At 43.1% G+C, this 15443-nt stretch overlaps 1 protein-coding gene across 1 annotated transcript in view; it reads left to right on the top strand.

Annotated features, from left to right (window-relative positions):
• The window catches only part of LOC134935282 (protein tyrosine phosphatase domain-containing protein 1-like), a 64165-nt gene that overhangs the window by 35747 nt on the left and 12975 nt on the right, over positions 1-15443 (top strand). Inside the window, exons 8-9 of the mRNA XM_063930442.1 lie at positions 9297-9395; positions 12902-12979. Of these exons, the coding sequence (XP_063786512.1) occupies positions 9297-9395; positions 12902-12979 (177 nt within the window). The remainder of the gene's footprint in view (positions 1-9296; positions 9396-12901; positions 12980-15443) is intronic.

Here is a 15443-nt window from a genome sequence, read left to right as displayed (position 1 = left end):
AACGTGGGCGAGGAGTGAGTGGAGTACTCGGTAAACTTCGCCGCCGGCCTGCCCCGGACATCTTGGATTTTGTAAGGGTTCGCTGAAGAAAGCAACACCTGCAAGTATGGGGGCCAGTTGTTCAGGTAGGGGGCGATCAACCTTGGTTCGGGTTGATTTAGTGAACCGACCAATCGGGTCGGCAAGGTATGTAATGTGTGAGAAACATGGTTCACACACAGAGGTTTTATGTGATGAATGGGAAAGAATGACTGTGCATGACGGGGAAAAGTTTCCCCGGGTAGGTAGTTTTAGCCCAGATGTGTTACAAAATCTAAGGAGAAGGATATGTCTCATTAAATCAGCAAAGAGACGGATCAAACATTATGATTGTTTAAAGTTATGGCAAAAGGAAAGTGAAATACAAAGAAACTTAACTTACATATCTGACTCTCATCTTGGGAAGAGAGACATGGCAATGGAGAGGATTATGGTTGCAGAGAATGGCGCAATGGGGTACGATAAAAATGCACTTAGTAACTGTATTAAGAATGAAAGTAACAAATGTAATAATGTTTATGAAAATGAAAGTGTAAAAATTACAAATGTTAACCTGTGCAAGTCGCACCCCATGTCAAACTTCCCTCTGGACTACAAGCAAGAACGTGAGCCCAGCACGATGTCGGCACCTTTTCCAGCAGCCATCACACAAGACATCCAGGTGGACGCGACCAAATCGGTAAAGGCAGTAATCAAACCCCCTAACGGAGGGTCAGGTGAGGTCGTGTCCACAGGTACGTACGGTGTTATATATCACGCACAAACAAATGTACCTCATATTGTAAGACCAACACAAGGTGATGTAATTGAATTTAGTCCTGTCAGGGTGATCACAGTCCCCAATGGGAAGACTGACGATCAGGGAAGCATTCCCGTCAAGGACAGTGCAATGCGCCGTCCCTGGTCCCGGATGGAATTGAGAGCAATTATGTCTGAATTTCCTGATCCTAGGAAAAATCTAGTCGCATGTCAAAGGTTCATTAAAGAACTAGGAAACTCAACAGAACCCACCAACAAAGATTGGCGGACAGTGCTGAGGGCATGTTTGCCCTCCAGTGTTGACCCTGCGAAATTTATTGCTGATTGTCAATTAGACACGGAGGTACCTTGTATGGAGGAACACAATCAGGAGTGTATTAAGCGGATCAACCGACAGTTGGGAGTATATTTCCCTGCCATTGTCAAGTGGAATGAAATTTTCTCCATAAGACAAAACGAAGGGGAAAGTATTTCCAATTATTTTAATCGAGCACTGCAAGTAATGGCTAGAAACACTGGGATCACGGACATCAAGACAAATGTAAATCATAGAGAAGTAGCAGTATCTGTGTTAATGAATGGTTTAAAGGAAGTGTTGAGAGCAAGGATACAGATCACCAATCCATACTGGAGAGATAAATCAGTAACTGCATTAAGGGACTCTGCTGTTGGGCATGAGCAAAGCATCAGCAAGCACAGGGAAACAAAGAAGCCCCAGATTCCGGAGGGTAAGTCAAAGGTGAAAAGCTGTTACAACTGCTTAAGAGAAGGTCATGTTGCACGAGATTGTAGGTCTAAAAACACACACAAGGTATATACACCCCCTAGACAACGACATGACCATAATAGTCAAAGAACCAGAGAAACACAGGTAGAGCGGTTGATGGCGATGGGCATCCAAGCATTGGAGGAGACATCAAATCAACCAAAACCCCAGGCCATTGGCACATGGAGGAACTCAAGGATTTGTTATCATTGTAAAAGAGAAGGGCATTATGCCAGCAACTGCAACAGCCCACATAAAGTCAGACCCCCTAGACATGAAAATGAGCAAAAGTTATGACACACCAAATTGTAACCAGGGATCACATAGGAAGAATTTTGGGCCACACCCATGACATGTAGTCAGGAAAGGTGATCATTAGGACTGATGGTAAGCCTGAGGTAATTGTTAACAAATTGGGAGGTCATTCCTTGAGGACACAGGAATGACCGGGTAAAATTTGTAATGTATCTGTGAAATGTTTTCTTTTTCCCCATTTCTGACGGTTATCGGCAGGACTCAAACATTGCATAGCTACTTGGTCTTTGCAGAAGTCTACCAAACCCCAGCATGACCTACCCGCATCAATGTATCCTGGCCAGATACAAAGGGTGGAGTATGGAGGTGCTGGTGGGAGGGACTGAGCAAGGATACCATTGGACATGTAGATATGACAGCCTGATGATCAATGTTTTAAAATGTTTGAAAAAAATGTTTTTCCCTGTTGTTGTTTATTGTTGGTTTATGTAATATGGATATATATGAATTGTTCTCTCTCTCTTTTATTTTTTTATTTTTTTCTCTCTTCTCACTCATGTTTTCATGTTTTAAAGATGGTATGTCACACATCAGTTAGACAAATGGTGATGCAAGATTTTTGCTCCTTACAGAAAGATCGCTGGTTTGGAAGAAATATTGTATCACCGGAGTGTTCGGTTGGAAGACTGAGAGACAGCACCTTTGAGATGACAGCAGAACAAGAAGAACAACAAGACTAGAGAACTAATTATCGTAACAAGTTTCTCTCCCCCTCAAACTGTTTTCCTGTACCCCCATTACAAATTTCTCCTTTCTCCTCCTGTAAGATGGACTCGCCTCAAGAGACTGTGATACGGATTTTCCTGTTGATCATGATGTTGACCAGAGCAGTCTGTTTCGGTGAGAGTACCAGTGAGGTCGAGAAAGGATCCAGAAGGGTTTCTGATGACTAAGACGGAGGTGTAAATTTCCAATAGCAACACAATCACCAAGCAAAGGCGAGTACCGGAAACGATCTAGCAGCCATGTTATTTGTAAACATTGTGAAGGATTGTTAGCTAAAGAGAACTGCATCTGTAGACTCTGTGACAGTGTAGTTGAGGATGGGTGTATCAAGAAATGTCAGTCCAGTTTTAACATTAACATGGACCGGCATCCATTGGGTGACTATCACTCATTAGTGGGTAAGGTGTTAAACCAAACAGACTGTTGGGTATGCTCTCAAGTACCTCAAGGCCATAGCAAATCAGGATTAGTACCATTCCCTTTAACTATAGGAGAGGTACTTGAGTTAAGTGATGGGAGACCGGTGGACAAGAGGTTTAATATCTCTAGTCCTCCTAGTTTGAAGCTCCACCAATATCATGTGGATAGATCCCTAGTATGTTTTAACATTTCCAATCCCCGAAAGCCGGGAAATTGGGAAGTGTCATGGAATAACCAAACCATGACCTTTTCATACAGAGTCGATAGAATGCCAACAGATACAGAACTTATACGCCACATAGCCGGTAGTGGAAAATATTTCCGATATAGGTATACCCTAGGAAGTAGAACCATGAGAGTTGGAGAGGTATCACCAGGATACTGTGCACATATCGTACAAACCGATACGTGTACTAAACAGATGGGAGAATTAGGGTTAGGAAATTTCATATGGAAAATGTGTAATATGGTTATGTCCTACTCCGTCCCATATGTTCTCCCCGATGATGCATATTTCATATGCGGGAGGAAGGCGTATAAGTGGCTTGCCCCAAACTCAGAAGGATTGTGTTATATTGGAAAAGTACTGCCTGAGGTAATGACTGTATCTCACACTAAAATGAAAGATATTCACCGCGGTGCCCAAGCTCCTTATACTCACACTCATTACGAGCACATCGTTAAACGGCACCTAATAGAAAGAACAGAGCATCCGGCCTCTGACCTGATCAATGAATCCACCGGGATTCAAGTTCTAATCGCGTTAGATATCACTCGTACCGCCAGAGGAGTGATAAATTATAAATACATATCTGCGCTTGCAAATTTATTAGACAATATCACTGAAATGTATGATGACACATTCAGGTATACTGGAAGGGAGCTCCAAGCTTATAGAACAGAGCTGGTTCAGCATAGGATGATTCTCAATTATCTCACAGCTGTGACGGGTGGGTATTGTGTTACCCTAGCGACTCAGTACGGCGTAAAATGCTGCACTTATATTACGAATAGCACCTAGGACCCGGTCGAGGTCATAGACCAAAAGATGGACGACATTTTGCAATTAAAATGGGAGTTCCGAAGGAAACACAATCTCACCCTTGCCGCTGTGGGTAATGAGCTGACCAGTTGGGTGTCATGGTTGAACCCGCGAAATTGGTTCTCTGGTTTAGGAGAATGGACCCAAGGTATTATCATGGATGTAGGGAAATTCCTTTTGTGTATTCTGGGTGTCATCATATTGGTTGGTCTGATATTTAGATGCGTTCGGGTTTTAACAAAGTGTAAACGTAGCGCCCGAGTGATGAGTTTAAGGAGTGAAGATACTGTAATAACAACGACTGATTTGATTTATGACCCAACGATAGAGACAATGTTGTGATGAAAATGTGATTCCACGGTCCGTTTCTTTCACCCGTTTCTCCTTTGTTTTCCTCCAAGGTAAAAAGACATCCGCCTGGAAGAAGAATTTGACAACCTTTTACACGGACAACTGATGGACTATGCCATAGACCCCCATATCCCTAGTACTTTTAATTTTACGCTAGCCCAACACTTTTTGTAAGTCTATGGACATTGATAAAGCTTTGCTTGCGTTTATTGGCAAAAGCACAAAGAGACTACAGTCAACATGTACATCGAGACAAGACAAGACAAGACACAAGACAAGACCTCAATCGGCAAATGTATATTAAACTCACATAGTTTATCACTGCATTTACCATAATTGTTCTTTATCTTCATCTCTACAACCTTCAGGTAATGACACACATAGTCGATAGGGAATACAGGCACAGATATCAGCACTCACATATTCCCCCATTCATGTATCATCAACTAAAATGTGCTCCCCCATTTTGTTGCAACCAAAAGCCGAAAAGAGCTCGGTAAAGTTTGACAGCCCATCCACAGACCCTTAATACGGGATAAGAAGGAATTCAAATGTATACTTCGCAATACCTCGAAGCTTGATTTTAAAACACGTACGGCACGATGATACATGACCCCCCAAACATGGATTCATACACACATGCTTCTGCTATCTCACTAGGTCATACCCTTTTCCTACCTTCTCCTCTCCTCCCCTACCCAATCATAGAAATGTATTATACATGACATATATTTTTCTCTTTTTGAAATGTTTTAGAAAGTGGCAGTTATTGGTGACTGCCAAAGGGTGGACTGTCAAAGTCAGAAAAATATCACGCTACACATTGCCATATTTGCACCTCATGTGTCCCCCCGCTGCGTGTGCATGAGCTCTCCCGTGCGTGCGCATACTCGCTGTTGCGTGCACCCGCAGGCGCACGGTATGCGCATTTACGGTAGAGTTTGTATGCATCTAGCGTGCGACTCAATCGTAACATATTTTAACCATATAATGTATTTTGTAGATTATGGTCCCTTTGATAGAATCTGAAAGTTTAGTTAATGTAGCATGTTCATAGACAAAGAGATCCCTCTTTGTTTGATACGAAGGGTCAGACAGGGGTTATACAGTGGTGTTTAGTATCCATCGGAAGAGTATTTAATTAGCAATATTCCGGTGTTGGTTTGAAGCGGATTAATCGCTCGTGCGAATAGTTATGGACATAAGAAGTTTATGAACATTTACTGTATTTGCACTTTATTACCCATGCGGCGGGAAACCCAGTTTCCCACCCACCTGAGCAGTTAGGAATAGTCACAGCCCACCTGTATGAATCAACCTATGACCTTTTGTTATAATGCGAAGACGAATTCCTGTGTCCAATGAACAATAAGAATGTAGGGACCATTGTACTGTATTGTGTGTAGTGTATAAAAGGACAAGCCGATCTGGGCCAGCTTTCTATTCTCTTCAACGGTTCTCATCACTGATAATCGGGAGCTGGATATCCAGAAGGCGCATGCGATTGTTTCCCTTTGTGCGTAAGTTTCTCTGCAATCATATTGTCTTTATTGTTATAAGCCGTTCTCTCTCTCTCTCTCTCTCTCTCTCTCTCTCTCTCTCTCTCTCTCTCTCCTTCCCCTTTAGAAGTAATTGTATCTTTATTGTATTTTATGTGTAGTTACTTGGTTAGGTATTTTATGTTCTCTTGGTAGTGTATAACTTGTATTGTATTATTCTTTTGCAATTGAACGTTCATTCATTTCCTTAAAAGGCGTTAGACCCTTAGACCGGTATTTGAGTGTTTATTATATTGCAGAGGGTAATAGGAGCGTCTCTATCGCTCAAACAGCTTTAGTGTAAACAAGGTTAAGCAGCGTTATATCGCTACAGTGTTTCAGTACAAGGTCTACAATATAAGAATATCCTTTCTGTGTGTTACATTCAAGGTCTTCTGATTGTTATCTTGTGAGCGTCTGCGCCGCTCGTGATCTCCTCGTGGTCTCGAGCGTCCGCTACGCTGATAGCGTAGCATTACGGTAGTCGCTCACCTATAGTGTGCCCGATACCAACAGCGTATTCTCGCGAGCGTTTGTGTCGCTCGAGCGGCTCGCTCCCGATACAGCGTCCGCTACGCTAAGAGCGTACCCTTACGGTAGCTCGTGCGCCAATTGCGTACTGTGTCTCTTAACCTCTTTATAGTGTGTTATATAGGATAAATATTAGGCTTTATCACTGTCATCAACTTTAAGTTGCTGTTTTCCTGTTTGATTATTTGTTTATGTATTCTGTAATTGGGCGCTGCGGAACCCTTGTGGCGCCATATAAATAAAGGATAATAATAATAATAATAATAATAATACAAGGGCTATAGTTTGGTGAGATACACAACAAGGATCTTGTAAGATTTTATGACCATAGCAAATGTATAAATCGTAATTTGTATTTTATGTATTTATTTAATGTTCATTGACATAAAGAAGTATATTATATGTATTAATGTTCAGCCTCTGTACAATTTAAAGCAGTTCAAGAATACTGGGTAGGATGTGCCAGCCCATGTGCAGCGGCCTCTGTATCTTACCTTGTGCCATTAGGTGTCGAGGCGGGTCCCTCCTCCTCCAATGTGCCATCTTCCCAGTTTTCTAGAAATGGTGCATGTGCACAAGAGAGCAAAGGCTTTGGTACAGTGCTCTTTGCTTTCACTGCGTGGTGCCGCCTTTCTAAAGAGGTCACTGGGAAGATGGTGTCGCGGGGGAAGAGGAACCTACTTGTTGGCACAAAGTAAGTATACTCTAGTAGGAATTCAATTGCACTACGGGCCCCCTGTTGGTTGTCTATAGTAATGGACGTCTATCAGAGCAATTCAATTGTTGCTCTGATCAGACATTCATTAGCATTTAATGCGGCTGAAATCACCAGGTTTAGCTGCGCAAACCAGCTGAAGACATCTAAAAGTCTTTATTGGGCATCTAAAGTCCAGGTTTGGGCGCTTTGGGCACCCAAATTACAGACTTTTCACAGGATGTGCGGTGCTGGGCCCCCATCGACCAAGCGCCAGCGTGCACTGCACACCCTGCACCCATTAATATGCCTATAGTGGCAACGAACGACAATTTTAGCTTTTTGATTTTAAGAAGCTAGAACAATGAGAGTTTCTATGAAGGTTTATTGTGGATCTTTAAAATGTTTTTTTCCTGTCATATAAGTTCAGAAAACAGATGCTATAAGTTTGAAAGGCATGTCAATACAATTGCCCTATTATCCACTTTTCATCATACAGAGCAGTGATGGGCAACAAGCTGCTCTGGGGCTCATGTAGCCCTCTGAACTGTCACTTGCAGGCCCCATCTCCATCCTGCTTTGTTGTCACATTGGTGGTCATTCCGAGTTGTTTGCACGCTGCCGTTATTAGCAGAATAGCGATCAGGCTAAAAATGGGCGATTCTGCGCATGCGCATGGGCCTCAGGGCACACGCGCTAAGTATTTTCATACAAAACTATGCAATTTTACACAGGTCCGAGCGACGCTTTTCAGTCGCTCTGCTGATCGGTGTGTGATTGACATGAAGTGGGTGTTTCTGGGCGGAAACTGACCGTTTTCTGGGAGTGTGCTAAAAACGCAGGCGTGTCAGGCTAAAACGCAGGAGTGGCTGGCCGTGTTTGTGACGTCAAACCAGGAACTAAATAGACTGAGGTGATCGCAATCTAGGAGTAGGTCTGGAGCTACTCAGAAACTGCATGGAAATATTTAGTAGCAATTCTGCTAATCTTTCGTTCGCTATTCTGCTAAGCTAAGATACACTCCCAGAGGGCGGCGGCCTAGCGTGTGCATTGCTGCTAAAAGCAGCTAGCGAGCGAACAACTCGGAATGAGGACCATTGTTTGTTGTAGCTTGTAATTATGTAAAAGGTCTGCTGATACAGTATGTTATTACGGGTTGTGTATGAGTGACCGGCAGTCGGACTGCCTGCGTTCAGTATACCGATGCTGGCATCCCGGCAATTGAAATCCCGACAGGTGAGAGCTGCCTATGTTCTCCTCTCTCCCCTACCCCTACCCCTACCTCCCCGCAGCCTAGCCCTAACCTTCCCCTTTGGTGCCTAAACCTAACCTCCCCTTTCCCGCAGCCTAAACCTAACCCTCCCCCCTTAGTGCCTAAACCTAACCTCCCCCCGGTTGTGCCTAATCCCCCCTTCCCGCAGCCTAACCCTAACCTCTTCCCTCGTACAGCCTAACACTAACCTCCCAGGGTGACGCTTAAACCTAACACCCCCCCACTCCCAGCCCTAAACCTAACCCTCCCGCTATACTCACGGTCGGGATGTCGGCTGTCAGGATTCCGGAGTCGGTGTCCTGACCTTTTCGGTATTCTGGCGTCAGTATTCTGACGGGTGTCGGGATTCCGGCTGCCGGGATCCCAACAGTCGGCATCTTGACCAGATCCCGTTATTACAGATAGGTGTAATTTCATTGATTAAATGTATTAAGTTTAACTTACTTCAGAGATTAAGGGGGACATTTACTAAGCAGTGGTAAGAGCGGAGAAGTGAGCCAGTGGAGAAGTGCCCATGGCAACCAATCAGCACTGAAGTAACATCTATAATTTGCATACTATAAAATTATACAGAGCTGCTGATTGGTTGATGGGGAAATTTCTCCACTGGCTCACTTCTCCGTTCTTATCACTGCTTAGTAAATGTACCCCTAAGAGTAATGTTAGAAGAACAACCCTTTAGAAGGTTAGTGTGCCGCCTTGTGCTGTCCCCGTAGCATGTCAGGCTGTCTATCAGTGATCTGTAGGGACCTCTGAAACACTGTCATGTGCACCCTCTGTAACTTGATGCCATAAAGAGTATTATGTTTAGTTATTCCCTGTATTCTTTTATAACCAAACAGAACCTTGTGAATGAAGAGGGAGCGTGGGCAGCTGTGTCAACGGAGAGCAATCCTAAAATTCTCAGCACTCTGATCTGGGATTGGCTGCAACAACTGTCGGTTGGTGAAAGTCTGGAGCAGTTCTTATTAATGGGGCTGATGGAGAGTGAGTACTACGCCAATTGGTGTAGCATATCTAGTGTGAGTTCATATTGCTCATGCCCAGAGCAGTGTTCACACACATACATCCGCCCATGCAGATTGTGATTCTGCCATATTTCCTGCCTGCTGGAGGAGCTGAATAGGGTAAGCCTAGTGTAGGCCAAGTAAAATAAGGGCATGTTTGCTCTTATATGTAAACACATGTAGTATTTGCGGCTGGTGAAAATATAGAACCATTATGATGACGATGGTCACCAGCATTACCCAACCATTGTGGTTGGTACTCTCCTGACACTGGGCACAAGTGCAACGTAGTTGTCTGTGCCAGGTATAAAGTCAGACATAGCATATGCTACTGTTGCTGTCCAGAATGCATCTTGAGCTACAAATGCATCTAGATGGATAGGTTTTGCATGCAACTTTTTTCAACCTTAAATGGCCAACTCTGCATCAGCCCCAAAAATGTCTTGTACCTGTTGATTTTTAGTAGTTTATATTATTATCTCTTCACTTTAATACTACTGATATTGTGCTATTAGATTTTCTTTTATGTCTGTTGCTTTGTGTTAGTTTTAAAAGTTGTTTTTGCAAAATATAGAAATGTAGTACTCTCTAAAACCATGCCCTTTTGTAGCACTGGTACCTACGAAGCCTGCTAATCTCATCTCCTGACTATGGTCATATCCTGGTGGTAAAAAAGGTCTTGGTTTCCGAGAGGATATTATCTACTTCTACCAACAGGATGTCCAGAACGATGCCTGTTTGACTAAAATATTTCTTCTAATTAACTGCTCAATATCATAACTTTTCTTTTACAAAAACAAACAAACAAACAAACAAACAAACAGTCCTTGCTGTGAACACTTATTAACCCCCATTATGGGACCCCTGGCACGAGAGTCAGCAGCATATGATCACACAGTGTCTTCTAATCTGTGATGGTCAGGTGTGCAGTGATCCATAGCATCTGCTTCTATTGCTTAGCAGTGCTATTGAGCTGTGGCGGAGGAGAATCATTTTATTAGTAATCTTTAGTTAAACACATTTGTTTATCTAGAGTATCTGGTGTCTGGTGTCTGTAATGATTTGGAGGATGCTAAAATGGTATGGAAAACAGCACATCCATTAAATATAGGTAGGTCTACAAATTGCAGACAGTCCATTGTATACAATGAAATGATTTAACATCTAATACACCAAAAAAACATACATATATGCTTAGGGATGAATTCACACAAGGTCACATTGAATTTGGAATTTATTGCAAAGGCATAAAATTTATCATGCATATTGTGCTGAGTGAGAAGAAAAGAAATATAGGTTGAGCATCCCTTATCCAAAATGCTTGGGACCAGAAGTATTTTGGATATGGGATTTTTACGTATTTTGGAATAATTGCATACCATAATGAGAAATCATGGTGATGAGACCTAAGTCTAAGCACAGAATGCATTTATGTTACATATACACCTTATACACACAGCCTGAAGGTCATCTTAGCCAATATTTTTAATAACTTTGTGCATTGAACAAAGTGTGTGTACATTCACACAATTCATTTATGTTTCATATACACTTTATACATACAGACTGAAGGACATTTAATACAATATTTTTAATAACTATGTTTATTAAACAAAGTTTGTGTACACTGAGCCATCAGAAAACAAAGGTTTCACCATCTCACCCTCACTCAAAAAAATTCTGTATTTCACCTGTATACACTTCCCCCTGCTGCGCTGCATGTAACAAATATTGAGGTCAGAATGCGGTCTGGCCAGATGAGAGAGGAAGTGGGGCCTCCCCTCATTTCTTCCCGACCCCAGGTTTTACTCTCTGCAGTGGTCATGCTCTTGGGCACTATCCCACTGTCCCTCCAGCCGGCCGCAGTTTCCTCATAGCTGAGCAGTGGTGAATGGATGATGTACGCATGTATGCACTATCCGCTTGGTGTCGTGAGAAGCTGGAGGCTAGGTATGACATGCAGTCACGCCCCTAAAAAGTGACAAAACTCATGATACCGTTCTCCTACATCTTTTATGTGTATGTGGCAGGGGAAGGAATCAGGGGTCCCAAAAGATATTGTTGTGCCCAGACCCACCACTCTCTAGTTCTACCACTGGTGCTCAAACATTACTATTTTATTCTTACATCTTTCACTTTGGCTGGAAGACTATAGGCCTTAAAAATCCTTTATGCCACCAGGACAGTGGCACGTATATATATATATATATATATATATATATATATATATATATATATATAGTACTAGGAGAGAAGAACAAGCGCCTTATGGAAATTTTGTTAATAGTGTATTGCAGACACAACAAATGGAAAGGTCCATACCAGATAACAACTTGTGTTAGGGCCTATCGATTCCTTATCCAGTAGGTGAAATTGATAGATTTGAATCCAGACAGCACATACTCACAAACAGAAGGTCAACGTTTCGGCTCACAGCAGAGCCTTTGTCAAGACCAGATTACCAGGTTGCCATATATAGTGGTTGTCATGGACCGGCACTCCCCCACAGGTACAAAGTTGCTCCGGTGCCCTCTTAAAGCAGATGGATATACAAGAAACAAAGAAAGCGGCACTCGGAGGCTGTAGAAACAAAGTATATGCCACTCTAAATGGGTCCATTTAGAGTGGAATATACTTTATTTCTACAGCCTCTGAGTGCCGCTTTCTTTGTTTCTTGTATATGTATATGTATATATGTATATATATATGTGTGTATATATATATATATATGTATATATAAAATGAGAACAGGCCGCCGGAAGCTGATCAAGGGCCTGGGTACTGGGAGCATGACCAAATCCGGGAAGTGTGGCCACATCCCCTCCGAAAATAGTGAAAATAATACTATGTGCTGCAAAGGGGGTCATTTGTCCCTCTAAGCAGCTGACCCAGGTCCCTCCATCAAGCCCATGTCTGGGTAATTAGTACCCGTCACTGCTATCCTTCTTGACACACCTAATCTTACTACTAGGTTGCTGGGCTGATAACATTTTCAGAAAAATGGTGCCAGCACAGAATATCAATGTGCACTTTACCAGTCCTTACTATCTTCTGCACATGCTCCATATTCAAGAATACATCACCGGAAATATGGCACTGTTGGGTAGTTTTGTGGGGGAGGGGCAGTGAAGAATAAAAATACAAATCCCATTATTAGTTGAAATGCTTTTGTAGCAGGAGACCAAATAATCCTGCTGCTTCTTACAGTATGGGCGAGCAAACTGGTGACAATTCATGCATACTAACCCTGTTCCACTAAGAACAGTTCAAGTCAGTAGCTCTCCATTGCTGTGGTTTGTAGCTATGCATAGGGTCATTGACCTAGAACATGAACAACTTCGTATAAATGCTGCAGTTCATTTCCTGAAGACTCCCCTGTTTAGCTGCTTTCTCTATATCTGCATCACTAGTTTACACCATTCCCTATTTTATCTTCTTAGGAGCCAATACTGGATCAGGAGGATGTGAGCCTCTTTTGTGATGGAGATTGGAGACAAAATCTGATCAAACTAAGCAGGGTAAAACCAAATTTTTTTATTTACATTTTTTTTAAAATCTTATTACTAGGGTGTTAAAGATTTAATGGCCTTCTAGATCAGTGCAGAAATGTGGCTCACAATGCATATGACTTTTTGTCATAGCATACACTGCTTTTGTGCTAGTGAACCTCTTCCGTATTTAACAAGTGGCTGTAGAACATCATTTCCCCATGTTTTAAGCAGATACTATGGAGGATGAGGGTCAGATTAAGAGCCAAAGGGGCACCAGGCAAGACACTAGCTTGGGGCCTAATGATGACATGCAGGGACTTGATTAAAAAACCCCAAATGTTAAATGTAATAATAGCGCATCATGATCAGGGGTGTATCTAGGGGTCCGAGCGCCCCTGGCAAAGTAAGGGGTTGCCCCCCCCCTACACACATTTGGAATAAGGTGTGAGTATTGGAAATGGGGCATGGTCTTGTGGGGGAAGGGCATGGACACTATAGTACACAGTAGTGTCCCTTATTTGCATTACACTGCACACTAGTGCCTCATATTCATATTATACCATCCCTCCCCCCTAACCCACCTTTCTCACAGCCTGATCTTAACCTGCCCCCCCAAAAGCCTCTTCAGTGGTGCCTAACCCTAACCCACCCTTCCTAATCTCCCTCCCTGCAGCCTAACCCTAATCCTCCCACCCTCGCTGCCTAACGCTAACCCTCCCACGTGGCTTGCCAGTAGAGACTTTGGCACCAACTCGATCCGGATTTTGGCATTCTGCATCGATATCTATGTTGGGATGCCAGCATCAGCATTCCGAGCAGTTTCGGGATGCTGGCGTCAGCTTTCCGACCGCCGGAATGCCAAACGCCGGCATCTTGACTGCTTCCTGAATGAAATGCTAATGATCTGCAGTGAGATGAGCCTCAAATGGACCCAGCTATTAACCAAACACCATCAGTTGGATGGTAAAAGTGCTTCCTGTTAGAAAAAACATCAGGGTGACATCACTTCCAAGATAAAATGATCAATTATACAATTAACTGATATACATTTCCTTTAACCTGGCCTTGAAATAGGTAAGATATGTATTTTCTTTATTACACTCAACAAGTTAAAGTTTTCGCTTTCTCACTACTTACTTACATCTAACATGCATGATAATTGTGTAGTTTTCCCGGTACTACAGTCCCTTCTCCCAAACACTGACACTTTTTTATTATCTTCAACAACAAATAGATCTATAGCACTGTGCTATATAACAATTGCTGTGTACCTGGTGATAGTCTTTTACTGCCGGCGCGGCGCCGGTGTCCATCAGCATCGCATACCACACTGCACTAGTGATAAGACTAGTGTCCGGCAGCACCGCACTTGTAATCAGACTCACAATAAACTACAGTTCCCAGCTGCCCTTGCTGCCGGGAGCTCCCAGCAACAAGGGCTGCTGGCAGCTGTAGTTTATTTTGAGTCTGATTACAAGTGCGGTGCTGCCGGACACCGGTGCCACTCAGCAGTAACAGACTCTCACTAGGTACAGTCTGACAGTACTGCTTTTCTACCCTTTGGCTGCGCAGGTGGCACAGCCAGGCGGCGCCCCCTCCTTGCCTGGCTCCCCTGGCGAGTGCCATCCTGGCCAATGGGTAGATACACCCCTGATCATGATCATACAACGACATTTCACCACCAACCACACACTAGATGCTCCTGTTCTTACTAGGTACTGTCCAGTGTGGACCACTGGAGAGTAGGAAGGGGGCGGGGAATGGAGAAGAAGAATGGATCAATGATCAGCAGTGCAATGCATTGCTGGATGGTCTTTTCTGCAAGTCTCTCAAGTGATAGAGGAACGGTGAATATCGTGTAGCTGCAAATACGACATGGGATCTAAGGAGATATATAAAAACACTGGCAGCACTCGTGGTCAATTTCAATGTAAAATCACATTCACATTTTCCAACATTTCAGCTTTAAAATATTTCAGGTATAGAGCACATATACAGTTATACAGTATTATTCAAACTAAATCAATTTTAATCTATAATGCACATAATAAAAATACACATGCAATAAAAACATACAAGAGAATGATAATTCCGTGATAAATAATAGTATTAATTTACCAATGTGACTATTAAATCCAATTGACTCCTCATTAGAGTCTAGTCCATACTGTATGCCCAATATGGACATTTGTGTTAGAGGTTGTCCAGAAAAGCCAGTAATGTTAATAGCAAATCTCTGTAATTAATAAGGCAATGGTCTTGTAATCAGTAGCAGAGTTATGGGCCCTACACATTAATAGATCCGCCGCCGAGCTGCCCGATGGCGGATACGGCCGACGAGCGACCCAGCGGCGAGGGGGCAGTGACGGGGGGAGTGAAGTCTCTTCACTCCCCCCGTCACACGGCTCCATAGAAGTGCAGGCAAATATGGACGAGATCGTCCATATTGGCCTGCATGCACAGCCGGCGGGCCACCAGCGATGAACGAGCG

The sequence above is a fragment of the Pseudophryne corroboree genome, chromosome 6, assembly GCF_028390025.1.
Source record: "Pseudophryne corroboree isolate aPseCor3 chromosome 6, aPseCor3.hap2, whole genome shotgun sequence".
Classification (NCBI taxonomy): Eukaryota; Metazoa; Chordata; class Amphibia; order Anura; family Myobatrachidae; genus Pseudophryne; species Pseudophryne corroboree.
The sequence above is the reverse complement of the archived record's forward strand: the minus strand, read 5'-3'. Positions and strand labels throughout refer to the sequence as shown.